Genomic DNA, 26,355 nt, shown 5'->3' with positions numbered 1-26,355 from the left:
GTTGCCAGAAAGATCACGAACCTGTGCAAACGTATTAAAGACCACAAGCCGACAGAAATCTGTCTTATTAAAGGTCTGGGGCGGAATCGCCCGTACTTTCCTGGTGAAGATCAACCGAACACCCTGAAGAGGTGTAGATCAATAAACTTACGTGTCAAAAATAGTTCTACGGCATGTCCTCGAACTGTGGACGCGTCTCAATTTTTTTTTGGTTGGTGGTTTTTCAGCAGAACTTCACATTGGCTTACCAAGGAAAGAGGACCCCATTTTTGTGTGGGAATTTTTTTGAGGGTTAATTTCGAGTACGGAGTGTTCGGAGAGTTCGCCGGACCTGAACCATATGGACTTGGCTGTCTAGCGTATACAGATGCCCGAAGTCTACTCTACAAAACATGACGGGTTGGAAATTTTGAAGCCCCATCTAGTTGAGTCCTAGGGATAAAATACCACAAAAACCACCTGCGGTCTTTTTAGAATATGTGCCTTGAGCTTCTGCAGCTAGTGGTTAAGCTCAAGGCCAAAAAATCAAAAGGCGCCAATGGTTTTTGAAAATATGATATGTTTTGCTGAAAATCTTATTAAATTTGAAAGAAAAAGTTTTTGTTTTGATCAAATTATTTGTTTGTTCCAATGCAGCACTTCAATTGCCGGACCCTGTATAACTTAAATATAAAAATTAATATCTACATAAAACTACACAATACTTGATACACTTCATATTTTTCTTCGGAGCACGTTCCTTGAGACGTCGAAGTCGAATTGTTCGGAAAACCGATTAAAAGTTTTTAGAATGCCGACAAAGGCGCTGTTTGCCCCGTAGTTATTCAGGCGAATGGGAACGTAGAGCTGCAGGTTCTGGTTTCGTAATCCTCGGGGTCGTACGCTGAGAGGTGTGGCCTCTAATACTTCGTAGCACTTGATTCTAGATGTGAGAAGGTCTGCTAAAACTTAAGCACGAGTAGCATTTCGGCGACCTTGAAGTGTATCTAAGCCTATGAGGCGGCAGCGGTTTTAAATAACTTGGTAAACGAAACGGATCTTGCAGGTTTAGGTGTCGTGGACAAGGTTGCCGAAATCACAGAAAAATCTTAATTTCGCAGAATTTTGAGCCAATTTTCATCACAGAATCTGTGTCACAGACCACAGAGTTTTAGGAATATTCACAGATTTCACAGAATTATAAAATTTTGGATACTTTTTAAAAATTCAATGTTTAATGTCAGTATAAATTTGAGATATTTTTCTTGTAATCGGAAAAAATGTGATAAAAATGGTAATGTTTACTGGTTTTTCTCAAGTAAAGTGTAAAATAGACTCAATTTGACATGACTTTTGAATGAAATCAATAGAAAAAGCATCACAGAAAACTGTCACAAAACTTTTGGATAAAATCACAGAAAGTCAGATTTTTTTTCTTCGTCAAAACACAGAATTTTTTTCGGCAACCTTGGTCGGAGCGTACCGCAAGAAATGCCGCTGGATAGCCTCGATTCTTCCGGCTTCGTTCTGGTAGAAAGGGCACCAACCAGCTTTGTGCCGCCGAGAAGCGGAGTACCTCATTAAAATAAAAAATAATTTTTTTTTGTAGGGAAATGAATCCAACTTAGATGAAATTTCAGGAACTAGATAAGAGAAAATCGATGTTGAAAAACATGCGAAAAAAATTCGCCTTGTCTCCCGGTAGGACTTGAACCCACATCTTGCGCCTCCCATGGGCCCCGGAGAGGCGCAAGATGTGGGTTCAAGTCCTACCGGGAGACAAGGCGAATTTTTTTTCGCATGTTTTTCAACATCGATTTTCTCTTATCTAGTCCCTGAAATTTCATCTAAGCTGGATTCATTTCCCTACAAAAAAAAAAAAAAAAAAATGTTTCGCTGACTGAATGTTTGAGTCAAGACCCATCTCTGGGTCACAATTTAAAAATATAAAAAATAATAATTGGTCCGAAAGGACTTCCTTGGGGCACTCCTGAAGAGGCAACAAACTGCCTCGAAAAGGATTCACCAGTACGAACGGATAACTTTCGTCCCCTTTCGTAACTCCGGAACCAATCCAGTAGGAAACCACAGAAGCTTAAACGTTCGAGCTTTGCGATTGCAATATTCATGGTTCACCTTATAGAACGCCGCGGCCGCAGAGAGATTTGTGCAAATGGCATCCGTTTGAGTTTTTTTTTTTTTGGCAAAGCTGTTCTGCAAAAACGATGTGAAACTCAGTAGGTTTGTAGTCGTGGATTGTTTAGGCATCAACCCGTGCTGATCGTTGGAGAAGTGATGTTTGCAAAATGAGAAAATTGGATTCAAAACAATCAGTTCGATCAATTTGACGATCGCGCATAGAGCGGAGATTCCGCGGTAGTCGCTCACATCTCCCTTATCTCCCTTTTTGTGGACAGGAAACATGTGAGCTTCTTTCCAAAATGAGGGAATGATTCCGCAGTCCAGCGATGATTGGAAGATGTGTCTGATGGGTGTCAGCAGAGATGGCATAAAACGCTTCAAAAAAGTAGATGGTATACCGTCCGGGCACCGTAGAAGAAAAATTTTTTAGAACTAGAATCCTCGATTAGAATCCCATTCAAAGATAACCCTAGGAGTGATATATTTTCGACAGCCCAGGCCAGTTGCACCACGTAAATTTCTCCAGTAGTGAAAATACTAGAAAAATTTTCGGCCAAAAGTTCACAAATTTCTGGATCAAAATTCGCTTTGTTGCTGTCAAGGAACATGTAAGACGGAAGCCCTGGTTCTCACCGTTGATTTTTTTAAACGTGCTTCCAAAAAGATTTCGGACTAGTTTTGGAATTCCTAAGCCATCCCTAAGTTCCGGAACATGGCGATCAATAATGTAGTTGAGAATGTTCGAAAATGTCTCAGCAGCTACGTTTGGATCAGAAGGATCGAGCTCAACTTCCCATTCGATAGACTCAAGGACGAGAAAGATAGCTTCAAAATCCACGTTCTTGAAATCTTGATAGAAGGAGCATATATCCTTGCGGCATCGAGAGAGACCACTAAGGCTGGATGATGTGGAACATCTTTGACAAGGGAAGCTAAGTCAATCGTCGGAATCCTGAAACCTTCGTTAACGAAACAGAGATCGAGCATACGTCCGTTTTCATTTTCGATATTATTTATCTGACGTAAAGTCGCTGCACTCAGGGCGTCTAAGTATACGCCAGAAGATGCCGAGAACGGAGAACGCACAGGATCTGCAAACAGAAAGCCACTTCGAGAGAAACGCCATTTTAGGCGGGGCGTGTTGAAGTCGCCAATGATGAGTATATCATCCTCAGGAGAAAAAAGGGGTTACTTTATACAGGCAACGCGAAAAGGACTCTGCTAAAACGAGGTCACCCGAACGATCAGGAGGTAGATGCACTACGCATAGATAGATAGATAGTCCAAAGAAGCTCCAGATCGCCCCAGGAAACGTCTTCGATAAGCAAAGCCGTGAGTTTAGATCTAACGGCAAGTAACACTCCACCACCAGTAGATTTTTTGCTGTTAAGGGGCTACGGTCGCAACGTAACACTGCATAATCTGGGCCAACAATCTGACTGGAGAGGGTACCGTCATTAACCCATGTTTCGGTAAAGGCAATGATATCGTAGCAGGAACACGAAGTAGTAAGCAGATAATCGAGCAGGCAGGAACAGAGATGTTAAAATCGCGAGTCTACATACTCGCACTTTGCCCTTCTTTGCAGAACGATTTTATTTCGTTAAACTCAATCTGCAATGATGCTATCTAAAGTTCAACTCGGAAAGCATCAGGAAGTAAGCTTCGGGTAAACTCGGCAGGAGTATACAGCAATCGGGGGAAACATCAGCGAAGCAAACGAACAGTTCTGCGAATTAAAAAAAATCGTTTTCGTTCGGCAGCCGAACACATCAATCGGACAACGCATGGGGGCGTGGCTTAAATTGATAGATACAAGGGAACGGGAAACGAGCGAGAGAAGGGTGCGAGGAATGTTCACTCGGTCCGTCGGGCAACGATCGCTCGTGAGCATTCGTGTACGGTAAGCTTCGTTCTGTTGTTTCGTTGGTGTGATTTTATTCCTGCGAGGCATGGAAAACATCAATTCGGAACTGTTCTCTTCGTTTTGTGTGCAATCGCGTCATGATTGGAACGAAGATAAAATCAATCTGCACACAACAAGTTAAACTCGAAAAAAATCAGCCGAATGATTCTTTCCGAAGCGAGTCTACACACCGCTGGGCAGAAATTGACACCGCCTATGTTCTGGTAGGAAGTAGTAGTCCGATTCAGATGCAGTACCGGAACAGTTGATTGGATCTGTTGAAAATCGTGCCCCGCATTTCACCCACCGCTCGAATCGAATAACACCTTCTAGCGCCACGTTGAACATCATGCAGGATAGATCATCTTCGCCTTGTCGAAGCTCCTTGCGCGATTCAAATGAACTCGACAATTCACCCGAAATCCGCACACAGCAATGCGTTCCATCCATTGTCGCCCAGACTGATGGTCAGATTTCCGGAGAAGTCGTTCTCATCCATGATTTTGCATAGCTCGTTAAGGTCGATCGTGTTGTATGCGGTTTTGGAGTCGATGAATAGATGGTGCGTAGGGACTTGGAGTTCACGGCATTTTTGGAGGATTGGCCGTAGTTTGAAGATCTGGTCCGTCGTTAAACGTTCCTCCATGAAGCCGGCATGATGACTTCCCACGAATCTGTTTGCTTGTGGCGTTAGGCGGCGGAGTAGAATTCGGGACAAGATTTTGTTCGCGGCATTGAGGACACTGATCGCTTGGTAGTTTTCACAGTCCAATTTGTCACCCTTCTTGTAGATGGGGCATTTTAACCCCTGTTTACACTCCTCCGCGTCTGTTCTGTGTCCTAGATCCGGACCATCAACCGAGGTAGGCAATCTTTCCAGGTCTATTTTGATGAGTTCAGCTGCGGCGCCATCCTTCCCAGCCGATTTGTTCCTTTTCAGCTGGCGAATGGCTTCCTTAACTGGGGGACCCACACTCATCTTTTGGAGTGCCTCCTCAACGTCGTTAGCTAGGCCGGCGATGTAGCTTCCCTCACCGTCTTGGTCTCTTCCATGTGCGCCGTTCAGGTGTTCATTGAAGAGCTACTTCCACGTTTTGGTCACCTCACGATTGCCCGTCAGGATGCGTCCGTCTTTATTCCGACACAGTTCAGCTTGCGGCACGAAGCCTTTGCGGGATGCGTTGAGTTTCTGATAGAACTTTCATGTTTCTTGGGAACGATGCAGCTGCTCCAGCTCCTCTAACTCCTTGACCTGGAGCTGTCGGTGATTTTCCATGTTGCATCACGTGCATCACGTCCATCACCATCGTACACTCCTCGTCGAACCAGTCGTTCCGTCGAGTTTGTTCCACATGACCGATGACGTTCTCCGCAACGCTGATGGCTATCTTGATGGTATCCCAACAGTCCTCGAAAGGGGCTTCGTCAAGCTCGCCCTCTACCGCCAGCGCTGCTTTGAGCGATTGCGCGTAGTCTGCCGTGACTTCAGCTTGTTTCAGCTCACTACGGAGAGTTTTGGGCGCATCTTCACCATCACCACAGGCTTCGGACGCATCCTGAGGCGCGACTCAAAAGAGGCAGAGCAGTACCACTCATAGAGGAGGAACTCCCAAACTCCTGGCAGTCGAAAACCACTCTTTCTCGCTTCTCTTACCACCAGAATCGCTAGGAGCGCCAGTCACTCTTTGCTCCCTCGGAGGCTCTGAGCTCCTCCCAAAGAGGCCTCCCTGGGAGAAATAACTTTGCGTGTGACGATTCAGAATTGCTTCGAGTTAGGTACATATGTATTTGATTGCTTCAAGTAGCTCACAGCTGCTGGCTGGCTGCTGGGGGTGGCTGTGCGACGATGTAAGTAAAACGAATATTAGACTATTTTTGTACCTAAACAACGTTAAAATTATTACTCTAATTTACATTCAATGTTCATGTAAAACGATTGTCGAAGTTAAGGCTTTCAGATAATATGTTTTACAAAGAAATCGGCCGGTGTTGAAAGAAGTATTGTAAACAAGAACATCCTGCACCCTTATCAACCTAAATGGCTTTTAAAAACTTAACGTCCACAGATAATCATTCTGCTTTTAAATCAAAAGGCTTAAGGTTGATGGGACATCAAAATTACGTAGACAGAAAAATTATTGCTTCCCCAGCTTTCAAATCTGCAAAAACATACGATTTTCACCTTTCTAAAAAAGGTCTAGATAAGTGGCAACAACGAATGAAAAAATCAAATGAAAACGTTTGAAAATTTATAGTTTAAGATATATTTCTGATGTCATAACGCATAAAGCACCAAATGCAGTAAGTTTTTGTTTTGTTCGAATAAAATTTTACAATTTTCTGTCAAAAATGATTTCAAAACTATAAAGGTGCTGCATACATTTAGGGGTAAAAAATCATCTAGCTTAAATCATAAAAGTTTATGTTATGTTTTTCTGTCAAAAATGATTTTAAAATCATAAAGGTGCTGCATAAATTTAGGGGTAAAAAATTATCTAGTTTAAATCATAAAGGTTCATGTTATATTTTTCTGTCAAAAATGATTTTAAAACTATAAAGTGCTGCATACATTTAGGGGTGAAAAATCATCTAGCTTAAATTATAAAAGTTCATGTTATGATAGATGATATTTTGAATTTAACAAACGCGTGAAGTGAACCAATCATAACAGCATATGGAATCAAGATTTAAAAGATCTTTGGTTTGCATTTTGATGAATTTTTAGCCCAGATTAGTAACTGAATTATTCAAATATAAAAAAAATGCTGATTTTCCAAAAAAAAAATCACACCAACAGTGTTGATATAGGCAAGGTCTGTTATAATGGCATTGGAAAAATTTAAAAAAAAATGTAGGTACATCTTTGGCACAATTTTTTTAATTTGAATTTTTTTAATGAGAATCAAAATATTTAAAAATCTATCTCACGATGTTAGGAAATTAGTCATCATTATTTTGTTATCATTAAATGATAACTTCACTACATTATATTCAAATAAAAAATAACACCTCTTGATGTGGTATACAAATGTAGCATCTAACCCGGCTATTGCATAAGGCCCCGTTTGACGGTTATTGATGAAATAATAGCTACCCGAAGATAATATTTCAAATTTCTTTACAAGCTAGAGGCCCTTCTTGTGCTATTTGAATTAAATTTTGCATGTAAACTTCACATAACAATCTGCTTATTTGAGCCACTCTACTCAACAAAATAATCAGCGGGGACACGTCCTACCTTTCGTTATTCATATTCAATCATTTCCAAATGACACCGCCGGCGCAAACCAAAACAAACGAACACGAACCAGCCAGATTCCCAGCTCATAACGTTAGTCTTAAAGCGTTCTCCTAGGGAGCGCTCCCGAAGAGCGCTCATTTATCTTTTAAGAGCGGAGCGAGAGGTAAAAAGAACTCCCTAGGAGCATGACATCTTCGAGGCAGATGGTAACTCCTTCTCATTCCTTCACCCCGCTTAAAGAGTGAGAGCAGATTTTAGCTCCGTGGGTGTTTGCTCTCAAATGAATCCGAAGCCTGCATCACCATATAGTTTCTCGATACTGGTGCCTCGACAGGATCTGACGTCGGTGATTGCGTTTGGTACGGTGATCTCCAGGTGTACTTTTGAGGGAGGCGGTGCTGGAAAAAGGTAGTACGTACGGGTATCCGTTTGGATGCGGCGAAATCTATGAGTCTATAAAGCCGTTTTCGTTAGTCAACTGGTGCGCGCAATTGTCGGTTTGAATTTCTCCTCTTGGCCGACCTGAGCGTTGAAATTTCCTTTGACGATCTTGATATCATGTTTTGAGCAGTGCTCGTATTCACGCTGGGTACTGCATCTCAGCTAAAGCTTAGTTCTTTTAGAAATGGGACACTTTCATTTGCTAATAGCTCGTTACCTAGTTATTGGATATTGAAAATTTTGACAGCATTTTGTTGCCTGTAAAAAGTACTATTCGACCTATTTTTTTCAAAATTAAAAATTAATGCGTTTTTGAGATATGTACGATGCAAGAGAAAAAGAAAAAAATAATTTTGCACAGTTTCCTTGAAAATACGTCATTATCAAATTGATGGCTGACAAAACCGTTGATTATTCAAGGAATTACTGATTTTTTGTGGTGGATAAGTATGCAAACACTGTCAATAATGTCCACAAAGTTCAAATCAAGCATTGGAGAGAAGCACATGATCGGCAACAACGGTTAAGGATCATCAAGGAAGTCAAGTTTCATACCAGCATTTTTAATTTTCAATAAACGAAAAACTAAGGGTAGATCGCTGAAATGTCAAAAACAATTTTCTCCGATAAGCTGAAAGTGTTGCCTAGTGATGACTCATTGAAATCCAACCTCAAACAAACATTTTTTGATAGTTCCAAAGCTCTTAAGCTGTAAAACCGGTACCGAAAAAAAAACGTTCAAAAATGTGGTCAAAAATAATCAAATTTGTTCATTTCGAAACAACTGTATCCACTAAAATGCTTCCAGTTTCCAGTTTCCAGAGAAGTATTGGACAAAAAAGTATCAGAAATTGAAGAAGGAGGGTGAAGCCACCTAAAATATAGATTTTACGAAGTATAAGTTGGAGAAACTGATCAATACCATGACTGAAAAAAGTGTGCGCCAGCCAATGGGAGATACCAAGAATAAAGTAGAAATTTCTTTAACAAAAAACGGTAAATATTTTTTTTCAAATTTTTTCATGAAAGATCATAACATTACCTTCTTTTTCTCCATAGAAAGTATTCCGTTCAAACGAATGGTTTTTTAGATACAGGCATTCGTAACTGTCCCATTTCTAAAAGAACTAAGCTTTAGCACCACGGGGAGGTAGAGAATCGGAGTTGTTAGAGAAAAGAGGTGATATGACCACTGACCGAAAGTTGAGTGTATGGGATCTCGGATTGCACAATGTCTATCGTTTGCCTTTCAAACGATGAAATAACCGCTTAGAACTGCGCATTGAAGTTGGAGTTGATGGTCTTCAAAAAGCTCTCGTTGGATGTTTTCTGAGTCTTTGTGGTTCTGTAAGATGCTTATGCCGGTCAGAAGCTCTTGTACCTTTAAGAGGGCCTGAATGAATATATAATTAAATAAATCTTTTTTTTTAAACGATTAAATTAAGACTATTTTTTTCAAACATTGTCAATTAAAATTTTTCTATTATTTAGTATGTAAGAATCATTTTCGAATTTCAAGCTGCACAAAAAAATAAAGGAATAAATTCTCTTACAGCTGCAGGTATTTTCAAAATCCCTACAGGTGGTGGTTTATTTGATCTTCTAAATTTAACCTTTGGGAGAAGAAAACCCTTAGCAAAGAGGAGTTCACAATTGGGTCAGCCGGAAGTGAAGCTTCCCATATGTTTGGAATGTGTGTATAAATGAATATGTGTGTGTGTGCGCGCTAGAGTGTTTGAATGAATCCTTCCACTAAAGCACAAGCCTCCAGCGCGGTTTTGAGCCACCCAAATGACAAACGGAACTTTACCCCCTTTCTCGGTGAAGGTTTGGGTTTAGAGTCGGGTATAAATGCCACACTAGTACTTGTAGTCAGAGGAATAAAGATTTTTCCATAACGACTCTCGGTAACGTTTGTAACTCTTTTTTTTTTTTGAAAAAAAAACTCCCGGATGAGGATGTGGTAAAAGGATAACCGAGCTGGTTGTTGTTGTTGATGTTGTTGCTGCTGTTGGTCTCTTGGTGGTTTTGTGGTTTGCTCGATTAAGAGACCACCATCAGCAGAATCAACCAGGAAGGTGGGAATTCCGGCAGAGTAGAGAGATAAGCGCGTTTACGTACGTTAACGTGAGAGTGTTTGGTGGTTGGTTTCTGTTACATCCTTCCTTCCTCCCCCGCCTGCTTGCACGCTCAATTTCCACCGGGTCATTTCTGAGTGAGTTCTGAGCCAGTCATTCATTCATTCTTCTTCGTCGTTGTGCTGTTGGCGCCATTCTGGCTTGAAAACGTCGTCCATGCATTGTGGGAATGTTTTTTTTTTTTTGTTCAGTTTATTTACAGCCATAGTGATTTAGGTCCGGGGAATAAAACAAGCTGGTCGGGATTTGATTATTTTTTTCTCACGTGGGACAAATCTTGTAGGACCATTGCTTGGATGAGTAAAAAAGGGAACCCTGAATGACGCAGATGATATCGGAGTGTGTAACGAAATCAAGTTTTTATAGTCTCCGTATTGTTAAGATAATTTAATTTACCATGTCATCAGTTTTAGGTTATTGGATTTGGCTCAATATTTGCAATCGCAAAGCGTTAAAATTATGCGATGGTTTGGAGAACAATTGCAAAGCTAATATGTGAATTTTGTTTATAATTCGAAACAAGGTAAAGGCAGCATGTGTCAGAGGGTAATAAGACATAACATAAAATTTCGCTAAAATGACACAAAAATGGCCAAAAATGACACAGAAATAGAACAAAATAACCCAAAAATGACACAATATGACAAGAAACGACAATAAAATTACACGAAAATGACACAATATTGACAAAAAACTAACACAAAATTTACACAAAAATGGAAGCGAATTAAAAAACATAATAAAAATAACACAGAATTAACACAAAAAAAAGATCAAAATAATCCTAAAATTATACAAAAAACATACAAAAATTTTAAAAAAAATTAACAGAAATGATACAAAAAGACACTTAATGACACAAAAATGACACAAATATGACACAAAAATGACAAAAACATTACACCAAACTGACACAAAATGTCACAGACTGGCCCAAAAATGACACAAAAATGAATGCGAAATGACACAAACATAATAAAAACAGCACAAAATTAACACTAAAATAAGATAGAAATAATTCAAAAATGATACAAAAATTATTAAAAAATGATACAAAAATGAATCAACAATGACAAAAAACAAGACACAAAAATCAAACAAACATGTCAAAAATATAAAAAAATGACACTAAAAATATACAAAAATAACACAGAAAATATATAAAAATACAAAAAAAATGCACAAAACAGACACAAAAAATGTTAAAAAATTATAAAAAAATGACCATTAAAAATAATCAAAAATATTACCAAAATGACACAAAACAAACACAAAAAATGACACAAAAATTGATAAAACATTGACACAGAGTTGATAAAAAATAAACGAAAAAATAACACAAAAATGACACGAAAATAACACAAAAATGAAACCAAAATGACACAACAATGACAAAAAAATTAAACAAAAAAGGCACTAAGTGACACAAAAATTACATAAAATTGACAAAAAAATAACATAAAAGTGACACAAAATAACAATAAAATTACACAAAAATAACAACAAAATGGCACAAAAGTGACACAAAATGACGTAAACAAAAATGACACAAAAGAGACAAATTAACAAAAAAATAACACATAAATGACACGAAAATGACACAAAAGTTAAACCAAAATGACACAACAATGACAAAAAAAATTAAACAAAAAAGGCACTGAGTGACACAAAAATTACATAAAATTGACAAAAAATTCCATAAAAATGACACAAAATAACAATAAAAATACACAAAATTGACACGAAAATGGCACAAAAGTGACACGAAATGACATGAAAAAAAAAAACAAAATGACACAAAAGAGACACCAAAATGACAAAAAGATACACACAAAAACACAAAAATGACACAAAATTGACAAAAAATTCGAACAAAATTAACGCAACAAACACGAAAAAATGACAACCAAATGGCACAAATGTGACACAAAATGACATAAAAAAAACAAAAATGACACAAAAGAGAAATCAAAATAAAAAAAAAAGCTACACACAAAAACAAAACAATGACACAAAATTGATAAGAAATTTAGTCAAAACTAACGCAAAAAATACTAAAAAATGACAACAGAAAAACACAAAAATGACAAAAAAATGCCACAAGAATAACACAAAAATGACATGAAAATGGCACAAAAATGACAAAAAACCAAAAAAACTACACCAAAATTACACAAAATGACAAAAATGACTAGAACAAACACAAATATGGCACAAAAATGACACAAAGACGACAAAAAAATTAAACAAAAATGGCAAAGCAATGCTAAAGAATTTACAAAAAAATGATACGAAAGTGATACAAAAATAATTTAAAAATGAAACACAAATAAGACAAACTAAGAAAAAAATGAGAAGAAAAATGAGACAAAAACGACAAAAATGAGACAAAAATGACAAAAATCAGATAAAAATGAGACAAAAATGAGACAAAAATGAGACAAAAATTAAACAAAAATAAGACAAAAAAGAGACAAAAATGAGACAAAAATGAGACAAAAATAAGACAAAAATGAGACAACAATGAGACAAAAATGACACAAAAATGAGACAAAAATGAGACAGAAATGAGACAAAATAAGACAAAAATGAGACACGAATGAGACAAAAGTGAGACAAAAATGAGACAAAAATGAGACAAAAATGAGACACAAAATGAGACAAAAATGAGACAAAAATGAGACAAAAATGAAACCAAAATAAGACAAAAATGAGACAAAAATGAGACAAAAATGAGACAAAAATGAGACAAAAATGAGACAAAAACGAGACAAAAATGAGACAAAAATGAGACAAAAATAAGACAAAAATGAGAAAAAAATGAGACAAAAACGAGACAAAAATGACAAAAATGACAAAAATGACAAAAATGAGACAAAAATGAGACAAAAATGAGACAAACATGAGACAAAAATGACAAAAATGACAAAAATGACAAAAATGACAAAAATGACAAAAATGACAAAAATGACAAAAATGACAAAAATGACAAAAATGACAAAAATGACAAAAATGACAAAAATGACAAAAATGACAAAAATGACAAAAATGACAAAAATGACAAAAATGACAAAAATGACAAAAATGACAAAAATGACAAAAATGACAAAAATGACAAAAATGACAAAAATGACAAAAATGACAAAAATGACAAAAATGACAAAAATGACAAAAATGACAAAAATGACAAAAATGACAAAAATGACAAAAATGACAAAAATGACAAAAATGACAAAAATGACAAAAATGACAAAAATGACAAAAATGACAAAAATGACAAAAATGACAAAAATGACAAAAATGACAAAAATGACAAAAATGACAAAAATGACAAAAATGACAAAAATGACAAAAATGACAAAAATGACAAAAATGACAAAAATGACAAAAATGACAAAAATGACAAAAATGACAAAAATGACAAAAATGACAAAAATGACAAAAATGACAAAAATGACAAAAATGACAAAAATGACAAAAATGACAAAAATGACAAAAATGACAAAAATGACAAAAATGACAAAAATGACAAAAATGACAAAAATGACAAAAATGACAAAAATGACAAAAATGACAAAAATGACAAAAATGACAAAAATGACAAAAATGACAAAAATGACAAAAATGACAAAAATGACAAAAATGACAAAAATGACAAAAATGACAAAAATGACAAAAATGACAAAAATGACAAAAATGACAAAAATGACAAAAATGACAAAAATGACAAAAATGACAAAAATGACAAAAATGACAAAAATGACAAAAATGACAAAAATGACAAAAATGACAAAAATGACAAAAATGACAAAAATGACAAAAATGACAAAAATGACAAAAATGACAAAAATGACAAAAATGACAAAAATGACAAAAATGACAAAAATGACAAAAATGACAAAAATGACAAAAATGACAAAAATGACAAAAATGACAAAAATGACAAAAATGACAAAAATGACAAAAATGACAAAAATGACAAAAATGACAAAAATGACAAAAATGACAAAAATGACAAAAATGACAAAAATGACAAAAATGACAAAAATGACAAAAATGACAAAAATGACAAAAATGACAAAAATGACAAAAATGACAAAAATGACAAAAATGACAAAAATGACAAAAATGACAAAAATGACAAAAATGACAAAAATGACAAAAATGACAAAAATGACAAAAATGACAAAAATGACAAAAATGACAAAAATGACAAAAATGACAAAAATGACAAAAATGACAAAAATGACAAAAATGACAAAAATGACAAAAATGACAAAAATGACAAAAATGACAAAAATGACAAAAATGACAAAAATGACAAAAATGACAAAAATGACAAAAATGACAAAAATGACAAAAATGACAAAAATGACAAAAATGACAAAAATGACAAAAATGACAAAAATGACAAAAATGACAAAAATGACAAAAATGACAAAAATGACAAAAATGACAAAAATGACAAAAATGACAAAAATGACAAAAATGACAAAAATGACAAAAATGACAAAAATGACAAAAATGACAAAAATGACAAAAATGACAAAAATGACAAAAATGACAAAAATGACAAAAATGACAAAAATGACAAAAATGACAAAAATGACAAAAATGACAAAAATGACAAAAATGACAAAAATGACAAAAATGACAAAAATGACAAAAATGACAAAAATGACAAAAATGACAAAAATGACAAAAATGACAAAAATGACAAAAATGACAAAAATGACAAAAATGACAAAAATGACAAAAATGACAAAAATGACAAAAATGACAAAAATGACAAAAATGACAAAAATGACAAAAATGACAAAAATGACAAAAATGACAAAAATGACAAAAATGACAAAAATGACAAAAATGACAAAAATGACAAAAATGACAAAAATGACAAAAATGACAAAAATGACAAAAATGACAAAAATGACAAAAATGACAAAAATGACAAAAATGACAAAAATGACAAAAATGACAAAAATGACAAAAATGACAAAAATGACAAAAATGACAAAAATGACAAAAATGACAAAAATGACAAAAATGACAAAAATGACAAAAATGACAAAAATGACAAAAATGACAAAAATGACAAAAATGACAAAAATGACAAAAATGACAAAAATGACAAAAATGACAAAAATGACAAAAATGACAAAAATGACAAAAATGACAAAAATGACAAAAATGACAAAAATGACAAAAATGACAAAAATGACAAAAATGACAAAAATGACAAAAATGACAAAAATGACAAAAATGACAAAAATGACAAAAATGACAAAAATGACAAAAATGACAAAAATGACAAAAATGACAAAAATGACAAAAATGACAAAAATGACAAAAATGACAAAAATGACAAAAATGACAAAAATGACAAAAATGACAAAAATGACAAAAATGACAAAAATGACAAAAATGACAAAAATGACAAAAATGACAAAAATGACAAAAATGACAAAAATGACAAAAATGACAAAAATGACAAAAATGACAAAAATGACAAAAATGACAAAAATGACAAAAATGACAAAAATGACAAAAATGACAAAAATGACAAAAATGACAAAAATGACAAAAATGACAAAAATGACAAAAATGACAAAAATGACAAAAATGACAAAAATGACAAAAATGACAAAAATGACAAAAATGACAAAAATGACAAAAATGACAAAAATGACAAAAATGACAAAAATGACAAAAATGACAAAAATGACAAAAATGACAAAAATGACAAAAATGACAAAAATGACAAAAATGACAAAAATGACAAAAATGACAAAAATGACAAAAATGACAAAAATGACAAAAATGACAAAAATGACAAAAATGACAAAAATGACAAAAATGACAAAAATGACAAAAATGACAAAAATGACAAAAATGACAAAAATGACAAAAATGACAAAAATGACAAAAATGACAAAAATGACAAAAATGACAAAAATGACAAAAATGACAAAAATGACAAAAATGACAAAAATGACAAAAATGACAAAAATGACAAAAATGACAAAAATGACAAAAATGACAAAAATGACAAAAATGACAAAAATGACAAAAATGACAAAAATGACAAAAATGACAAAAATGACAAAAATGACAAAAATGACAAAAATGACAAAAATGACAAAAATGACAAAAATGACAAAAATGACAAAAATGACAAAAATGACAAAAATGACAAAAATGACAAAAATGACAAAAATGACAAAAATGACAAAAATGACAAAAATGACAAAAATGACAAAAATGACAAAAATGACAAAAATGACAAAAATGACAAAAATGACAAAAATGACAAAAATGACAAAAATGACAAAAATGACAAAAATGACAAAAATGACAAAAATGACAAAAATGACAAAAATGACAAAAATGACAAAAATGACAAAAATGACAAAAATGACAAAAATGACAAAAATGACAAAAATGACAAAAATGACAAAAATGACAAAAATGACAAAAATGACAAAAATGACAAAAATGACAAAAATGACAAAAATGACAAAAATGACAAAAATGACAAAAATGACAAAAATGACAAAAATGACAAAAATGACAAAAATGACAAAAATGACAAAAATGACAAAAATGACAAAAATGACAAAAATGACAAAAATGACAAAAATGACAAAAATGACAAAAATGACAAAAATGACAAAAATGACAAAAATGACAAAAATGACAAAAATGACAAAAATGACAAAAATGACAAAAATGACAAAAATGACAAAAATGACAAAAATGACAAAAATGACAAAAATGACAAAAATGACAAAAATGACAAAAATGACAAAAATGACAAAAATGACAAAAATGACAAAAATGACAAAAATGACAAAAATGACAAAAATGACAAAAATGACAAAAATGACAAAAATGACAAAAATGACAAAAATGACAAAAATGACAAAAATGACAAAAATGACAAAAATGACAAAAATGACAAAAATGACAAAAATGACAAAAATGACAAAAATGACAAAAATGACAAAAATGACAAAAATGACAAAAATGACAAAAATGACAAAAATGACAAAAATGACAAAAATGACAAAAATGACAAAAATGACAAAAATGACAAAAATGACAAAAATGACAAAAATGACAAAAATGACAAAAATGACAAAAATGACAAAAATGACAAAAATGACAAAAATGACAAAAATGACAAAAATGACAAAAATGACAAAAATGACAAAAATGACAAAAATGACAAAAATGACAAAAATGACAAAAATGACAAAAATGACAAAAATGACAAAAATGACAAAAATGACAAAAATGACAAAAATGACAAAAATGACAAAAATGACAAAAATGACAAAAATGACAAAAATGACAAAAATGACAAAAATGACAAAAATGACAAAAATGACAAAAATGACAAAAATGACAAAAATGACAAAAATGACAAAAATGACAAAAATGACAAAAATGACAAAAATGACAAAAATGACAAAAATGACAAAAATGACAAAAATGACAAAAATGACAAAAATGACAAAAATGACAAAAATGACAAAAATGACAAAAATGACAAAAATGACAAAAATGACAAAAATGACAAAAATGACAAAAATGACAAAAATGACAAAAATGACAAAAATGACAAAAATGACAAAAATGACAAAAATGACAAAAATGACAAAAATGACAAAAATGACAAAAATGACAAAAATGACAAAAATGACAAAAATGACAAAAATGACAAAAATGACAAAAATGACAAAAATGACAAAAATGACAAAAATGACAAAAATGACAAAAATGACAAAAATGACAAAAATGACAAAAATGACAAAAATGACAAAAATGACAAAAATGACAAAAATGACAAAAATGACAAAAATGACAAAAATGACAAAAATGACAAAAATGACAAAAATGACAAAAATGACAAAAATGACAAAAATGACAAAAATGACAAAAATGACAAAAATGACAAAAATGACAAAAATGACAAAAATGACAAAAATGACAAAAATGACAAAAATGACAAAAATGACAAAAATGACAAAAATGACAAAAATGACAAAAATGACAAAAATGACAAAAATGACAAAAATGACAAAAATGACAAAAATGACAAAAACGACAAAAATGACAAAAATGTCAAAAATGACAAAAATGACAAAAATGACAAAAATGACAAAAATGACAAAAATGACAAAAATGACAAAAATGACAAAAATGACAAAAATGACAAAAATGACAAAAATGACAAAAATGACAAAAATGACAAAAATGACAAAAATGACAAAAATGACAAAAATGACAAAAATGACAAAAATGACAAAAATGACAAAAATGACAAAAATGACAAAAATGACAAAAATGACAAAAATGACAAAAATGACAAAAATGACAAAAACGACAAAAATGACAAAAATTTCAAGAATTACAAGAATTACAAAAATTACATTTGCATTATTTCGAAGAATAACTCTTGAGCTTGAATTAAATTCGAATTTTTTTGATATGTATACAGAAGCTCCAAATGCTTTCAAAGGTTTGTGGTTTCGAAGACTTTTTAAATTATAATTCATTCAACCAGCTTTTGTGGTTAATCTTAAGAAAACGATGTTGGCGAGCTTAATCTTATAAACTATTTTTGCGTACACCACTCAATCAATACTCATTCCCCCAAAAGCAAACGCAAAACCAACCTTTAAATCCTCAAAATTTCCCTCCGTGTAGCACTACTCATCCCGAAATGTCTTCTTGTGTCTTGTTGTATGTTTCACAGCAAATCGTCACACTGTCTCGTAAAATCGTTACCCGGCTCATCCCTGAAACCAAACTCTTCCCCCGAATTGGATCAAAATTATGCCCCTGTTGCTCACGCTCAAGTACCACAACCTTCTGAACGAGCGAAGTTTTGCCTACCGGGGCATCAACTATCAGTAAGTAGTTGGGTGGGTTGTGGGTAGGAGAAATTTCCTGAGCACTCCCAACTTTCCATAACACCCTCACCTCCTTTTCACAACTAGTTCAAAATTGGCAAATTATAGAAGTTGATTCACGAACACACACACTTTCCATCACTTTAAGGGAGGTGGGAGGATAATTCCACCCAACTAACAGAAGCACCCAACTAATTTAGAATGACAATCCCTAGTTGCTAGCAACTGACCAGCACCCAATTGTAGGGATACCTAGTGGCACAGCAGGGATATAACTACAAATAGCCATAGCCAGTATTTACTATGTACCTTTGTAACACCCACGCACACCCATACTTACATATATCTACTCAACTATATATGTTAGGTTAAGATAGTTCTACCAACTAAGTAGCTAGCTAGTTAGCCAGCCAAACAACCCCGTTACACAATCATTGCCAACTATTATCATCATCATTAAAACCATCTCCAATACAGGTAGTGGTCCACTTTACAGTCCAACCGATATGCATAGTTAATGAGCATTGAGCAATGGTTCAAACGATGCTTCTGTACGTAGCTTTTCCTAAAGGTAGACAACGGAATTTCACCCGATAAGTAGGTGAAAGTATGACAACTGCTTTCGAATTATTGTGAGAAAGTTTACATTGTGCTAAGGCTGAAAACTGCTGAGCATTATTTTCAATTGCCATTGAAATGATTTTTCAAGTCTTAACAAAAACAAAAAAAATCATTTTATTCAGGGCAGCTTTCCAGAAAATATTTTTGTAGGTATAATTCTCAAGAAACTTGTTATACTTTTCATTAGGGGATGTTAGGGGGAAGTTGTCTACTACCAGACACTTAAGGTTTTTAACAATAACTTCAAAAACAGATTTTTGTAAATATTGGTTCCTCTACTGATTTGAAGAGTATCAATATTATTATCACTTAACTTTATAAGAAAAAAAAATTACAACATATTCATATGGTAAGAGAAATCATTTCAAGTAAGTTTTCACTCATTTCCAAAAGTGTTGTCTATGGCCGGACAATACAAATTAAAAATTAAATAAAAACCAAAATTGTCACCAATGGCAAAAAACGTAGAAAAATGTTTGAAATCACTTGCACAAGTCTTGTGAGTATGTGTTTTCCAATACTGAACATTATATGAAGCCAGTCATAGAAGTTTTTTTTGACAAACCAGAATAAAATATTTGTTTAAAAAAACTTAAAAAATTGTCTATGATCAGACAGCAAAATTTAAAGTTTCTCAGAAGACCAAAATAGTTTCGTTATTGAATCCTTATCTTCTGCTAACCATTTGAGGGTGCTATAAAGATGAAACAAATGAAAGGTTCAAGTTAAAATCATCTATAATCTTGAATATTTTCTTGTCCGGTCATAGACAAAAATTTGGTGTCCGGTCATAGAGAAATCACACTTTTTTTAAATTTTCCTAATATTTCGTTTGAACTTCCGTTTTGTTATCTTATATCTACTGTAGTCGAAAGATAACCAATCAACGATGTCGTTCATTTGCAGTTCAAACTTTACAAGCCGAAAAACCTGACCACAATACAAATGCAAAGTTTAGGCGATCCTCTCCGTATCGCAAAACTTTAGGTGCCTATCATTGGTTTACTTTTTCAGATTGGATTACCATATTTCGAACACCATATCAGGCTACTATTGACTTTATTTTCATGGTGTTAAAACATTATTAGGATATTGTGCTTTCGATACATCTATGTTGTCCGACCATAGGCGATGTCCGGCATTAGACGACTTCCCCCTATTTATAGAATGATCGTATAAAGCTTAAAAATAGCATTTACTTACACGGAAAATAATAAAAAGGTAAAATTTACCGAGACAGCAAAGGTGAATGCTCGCAAAAGCCAAAAAGGTACATTCTACCTATTCGAGGTGAAGCTCACCTCACAGCGAGGTAAAATATACCTGAAACGAAGAATGAAAAAAGGTACAATTCACCGAGAAAAAATGTGAATCCAAAAAAGGTAAATTTCACCTCGTAGCGAGGTGAAGTTCACCTGAATTGAGCTGAATCAAAAAGTATAATTCACCTAGAAAGAAAGGTAAATCCAAATAAGGTAAAACTTACCTCGTAGCGAGGTGAAGTTGACCTGGATTGAGCTCAACAAAACGGTACAAATCATCTCGAAAAAAAGTAACTATTTGACGAATCCGTTTATTGAGGTTCAGCTGTTTTGCCGTTGAGGAACAAGTTCTGCTTCGTGCACAATATGTGAAAATCTGAACAATATGGTAAGTGTTTTCTTAGATTTCATTTAGTTGTGCTGGTTCTCTTCATAATACTTTGCTTTTGTTTCAGATCGGCCCACAGAGCTTCGCGTCAGCCTTCAGATATTATTCCGGACAAGCCGGACCTGACAAGCTTGGCAAACAAAGGACTTGCCTCAACAATTTTTAAAGAACACGGTGATATATTTCAAAAATAAATATAAGGTAACTCTCTATTTATTTCGAATAAATACCAATTTTTTCATGAATTGTGTGTTTTTTTTAAATTAATTATAATTGAAGAAACCAATCAAACAAACAAGCATTTACCTTTTAAATCAGTGAATGGGATAACGGTATTATTTACTATTTTGCTAGGTGAATGAGAAAATGGTAAAACCTACCTTTTTGCTAGGTGAATTGGAAAAAGGTAAAATTTACCTTTTTGCTAGGTGAATGAAATAAAGGTAAAATTTACCTCGAAAGAGGGGTGGAAAAAATTCACCTCGCAAAAAGGTAAATTTTACCTTTTTTTATTTTCCGTGTACTTAAATACAGGCAATAGGGTAACGGACTTTTTTTTGGACCACCTTGTCTATCTCACTTGTAAAGCAAATTACCATGTAAAAAATTAGTGCAATATATTAGGTGCACGGACTTCAACTATATTTGTTTGAAAAAAAAAATCATGATTAGATGATTTATAAGAGAGCCAGACAAGGAGGTCCAGAATAAGTCCCTGGCCCAAAATATGTTCGTTATCCTATATTTACATATATATTAGCTGACCCGGTGTGCTTTGCTATCCTTCCCATAAAATTTCAAGTTTGTTAAAATTATTATGATTAAAATAAACTTTCTTTTAAATCAATTTCAACATTTCCAATAGAGCGAACTATGCTCATGAAAGCTTACCTTCTACAGGATGACAAAAAAGTCCGGTCACACTTTTTTGGGGTCACCTGTAGCCTACATGTTGCATCTCTCTGGTGCCATCTATATGTCAAATGATAGGGCTAACTTTGCTTTTTTCGGACGAGAAGCTGCTCGTTTTGGAGCAAACAGTTAATCGCCAAAATGATCGAGTCCCACACCGCAAAGGTTGTTCAGGGGTGGTGCGAGGAAAACTTGATCGATTTCATTTCGATGGATGAATGGCCTCCGTCGTCTCCGGATCTGAATCTACTGGGTTATTTCGTTTGGGGATATATGATGTTGAAGCTGAACGACTATAAAATAACAAAATTGTAGCAATTCAAGCGAGTTATCACAAATCTGGGACGAGATGCCCATGGACCACGAGCGCGCCGCTTGCGACGACTTTCCTAGACGTCTGAAGCTGGTTCGATCAGAGATAGGTGGTGTAATTCCGAGATGTCATCTGTGAAGTATCTCTATGAGTTACTGAATAAAGCTATGAAAGCCAGATTCCGATTTTCTTCTTATTCTTTGAAATATTAAGATTTTCCTGTGTGACAGGACTTTTTTGTCACCCTGCATAGATTTTGAAGTTGTGAAGTTTGGTCAGTGATTTCTGAGATACAGAGTGCCGAACTTCGGTGTTTCTCGATTTAGATTTTTTCGCGGACCCTTGGAACCAATGGGGGTATAAGTGACAAAATTGAAAAAAAAAACTGAGATGAGCATCTTAAATAGGAACAAAAATAAGCCCGCGGCTGTCCTTTGTGGCCTACGAAGCTCTTTAGATATTGCTACGTTCTCAGGATTGAATTTTTTTAGTTTATATCATTTGAAAAAAAAATGTACATATATCTTCATCAACTTTATTCTAAATGGAAGTCAGGGAAAACACAGAATTACCACAACAAAAATCAAGATTTTTTTTTATTAAAACTCATCGATAGATTTTGAACCGTATTTTAGGCGTCAAAAAACCTTACTTGATTATTTTATATAACTTGCTCAAAAAATTTCGTTTTGGAGGAGTTTGTTGTTTTTTTTTTTGATTAATTTGCCAAATAAATCTGGGCAAAATCCCGCAATTTTTCAATGAAATCCGGGCAACCGGGCCGGGCCGGACTGTTCTTAATTTAAGTTTTAAATATCCGGGAAAACCCGGATAAATTCGGGAAATCTGGAAACCTTATTTTAACTCCTTTAACAACTTTGTTGCAGACTGTGACACGATTCGACTTATGTTTGAAAAAATATCAAAGATTAAAATTGGTTTCAATCTTTTAAGCAATCGGTCAAATTTCTCGTATTTTTGCAGGGTTGGGAAAAATTGACAAAAAAAAATACAAATGTTACTTTTTCTTAGATGACAAAGTTATACGCGGTCTTTTGAAGAGTTTTTCATTGAATTAAAAATTTCGAAATATTCTATAGTTTTCCAAAAAAATGCACAAATTTATTTAATGGACTTTTAACTATTTTCAAGAAATATCTCGACCAAAAGAACTGAAAGGAAAGAAAACAATATTAGTGGAAATTAGTTCTTAATGTCTTTGCACTTCGAAAAATGTACATTTTGTTGCTTTAGGTTATCTGTTCTTTCATCATATATTTGGCAATTTTTCCCGATTGGTTTTGGTTATTTTATACCATTGGTTTTTGAAGTGTTTTCCACAATTGTTTGAGCGTTGTGAGCTTTCGAGCAGACTCTACCTTTAATGTGGGGAGTTTGGAGGGCTTCAGGAGAACAGATCAAATCAAACTTTGAAAATATTCCAAATCACATTCACATCATAATGAAAAATGTATTTTAAAAATTTTGGTTTAAAACATCGAATATTCATCAAAATTTTACAATATTTGTTAATTATTCAAAAACTGGTAACTTTAATACTTAAATATTAAAAATTTTTTATTTTTATTTTTTGCTTAACTAGCAAATGGTTTAATTATAAATATTGAACCAAATTTAAATGGCCTAGTATTGGTTACGAGTTCTTAAAAATTTTATTGAATTTATTTAATTTTTATGGATGACTCCCCGGTTCTCTCGACTTTCCTCAAATCAAAATTTGATACTTACAGTACCGTTCATAATTGTATAGAAATTGGAAGCACGTGCACTGTCACTTCGACTTTGAACTTCCATAACTTTTGACTCTGATGATATTTTTTGATCAAATTTTCTGCGTTAGATAGATCAACTATCACACTATTATGTCACAAAATTTGAGCTATCTGGAGTTTGTATGGCCTGAGATACAGTAATTCTACGAAAATCGGACTTTTTGGACTTTTTTCATTCAAACTGAAATATCTCAGAAACTACGCTACATTTTTTATTGAAATTTTGCAGAGTTATTGTTGAAATGTAAAGCTATCATGTCTGAAGTTTTTGAAAAGTTTTATCGATGGGATAAAAAGTTACGGGAGGTACAATTTTTCAGGCATGAACCTAAAAATGCGATTTCTATAGAATTTTGAACGATTCATGAGAACATAATCGTTTCCATCCACAAATCAATCAAAAAATGTCTGGCAAAAGCAATGATGGAATGAAAAAATAAAATTAAAGATCTATTTGTATTTTTATATCAGAATCTCGCAATATTGTTTTGATTTTTTGGTTGAAATAGATTTACTGGTTGTTAAACATAAAATAGGAGTTTCCTATGAAAACAATCGTCCAAAATTCTATAGAAATCGCATTTTTAGGTTCATGCCTGAAAAATTGTACCTCCCGTAATTTTTGATCCCATCGATAAAACTTTTCAAAAACTTCAGACATGATAGCTTTACATTTCAACAATAACTCTGCAAAATTTCAATAAAAAATGTAGCGTAGTTTCTGAGATATTACAGTTTGAATGAAAAAAGTCCAAAAAGTCCGATTTTCGTAGAATTACTGTATCTCAGGCCATACAAACTCCAGATAGCTCAAATTTTGTGACATAATAGTGTGATAGTTGATCTATCTAACGCAGAAAATTTGATCAAAAAATATCATCAGAGTCAAAAGTTATGGAAGTTCAAAGTCGAAGTGACAGTGCGCGTGCTTCCAATTTCTATACAATTATGAACGGTACTGTACTTACTTAATGATCCCGCGCCGATCCTCCGGTGCATAGGGCCGTGGTAAAAGACCTCCACTGTTGACGATCCGGAGCCAGCGTCTTCACCTGGTCCCAGTCAAGATTCTCGTCGACAGTTCGGATTTCAGCGGCTAGGCTTCGCCGCCACGAATTTCTGGGTCTGCCTCTTCTTCGATGACCTTCTGGATTCCAATCTAGCGCCTCTCTGCAAATCTCGTTTTCATCTCTTCGCAGCGTGTGCCCAATCCATCTCCACTTACGTTCCCGAATCTCGATTTCCAGCGCCTTTTGATGACACCGGCGATGTAGTTCCTCATTCGAGATCCAGTTGCCAGGCCACCAAGCGCGGATGATATTCCGCAGGCAGCGATTTACAAATACTTGCAGTTTTCGCGTCGTTACCGCATATGTGCACCAAGTTTCGCACCCGTACAGCAATACGGATTTGACGTTTGAGTTGAAGATTCGGATTTTTGTTCGTAGAGAGATCTGGCGTGACCGCCAGATGTTTCGGAGAGTCGCAAACGCAAATCGGGCCTTTCTGATCCGTGTTTCGATGTCTTTTCTGGTACCACCATCAGGCGTAATCTGGCTACCAAGATACTGGAAGCACTCCACTTTCTCAACTTGTTGGCTGGTAAACGGTGGATAATGTGCAACACGAGACCCCATAGTGGTCATATCACCTCTTATTCACAACTCCTATCTCTACCTCCCCGCGGTGCCGGCTGGGGTGCGAGTAACTTAAGCGGAGATCGGGTACCCAACCCCGGTGGATGCTTTGGTCGCATGCAGACTGAGAAGGTGGCCGCACGCGTCTGTTCCCCAGGTCAGGGGCGGCGTGCAACAACAACCGAGCGTCTGTTCTCCAGGTCAGGGGCGGCTCAAACAGCGTCTGTCTCGCAGCGAGCGGCTGAATTTACGAAATGCGGCTCCCGCCAGCTAAGTCCAAGATGGCAGCCCCATCGCGGGATAGGGACTTTAGGCTAACAACCTACTGCTCCCGATTTAAAATTGTTACGGAATCCGAAAGAAATGACCGACCTGGAACTTTGGCGACGACTTTTAGCATGAAAATACGGACACGAATTGGAACTTGGAATGTTTTAACCCTTGCCCAACAAGGCAAACTGGAACAACTTGCTAGAGAGGCTAGCCGCCTCAAGCTTGAAATTCTGGGACTGAGCGAAGTCCGTTGGCCTAATACTGGAGAACACAAGACACAATCCGGGCAAGTCCTGCTTTACTCTGGCATACGAGGAGAACATGCTACTCGGGAACGAGGAGTTGGTTTCCTGTTAAGCCCGCAAGCCTACGCGGCCCTCATTAGATGGGA

General features: G+C 34.4%; 1 protein-coding gene across 1 annotated transcript in view; it reads left to right on the top strand.

Moving 5' to 3' along the window:
- LOC129752258 (protein GDAP2 homolog) overlaps positions 1-26,355 on the top strand; it is a 199,865-nt gene that overhangs the window by 30,777 nt on the left and 142,733 nt on the right. Inside the window, exon 2 of the mRNA XM_055748044.1 lies at positions 18,609-18,765. Within this exon, the coding sequence (XP_055604019.1) occupies positions 18,689-18,765 (77 nt within the window). The 5' untranslated portion in view covers positions 18,609-18,688. The remainder of the gene's footprint in view (positions 1-18,608; positions 18,766-26,355) is intronic.

Source organism: Uranotaenia lowii, chromosome 3 (genome assembly GCF_029784155.1).
Source record: "Uranotaenia lowii strain MFRU-FL chromosome 3, ASM2978415v1, whole genome shotgun sequence".
NCBI classification, from domain to species: domain Eukaryota; kingdom Metazoa; phylum Arthropoda; class Insecta; order Diptera; family Culicidae; genus Uranotaenia; species Uranotaenia lowii.
The sequence above is the reverse complement of the archived record's forward strand: the minus strand, read 5'-3'. Positions and strand labels throughout refer to the sequence as shown.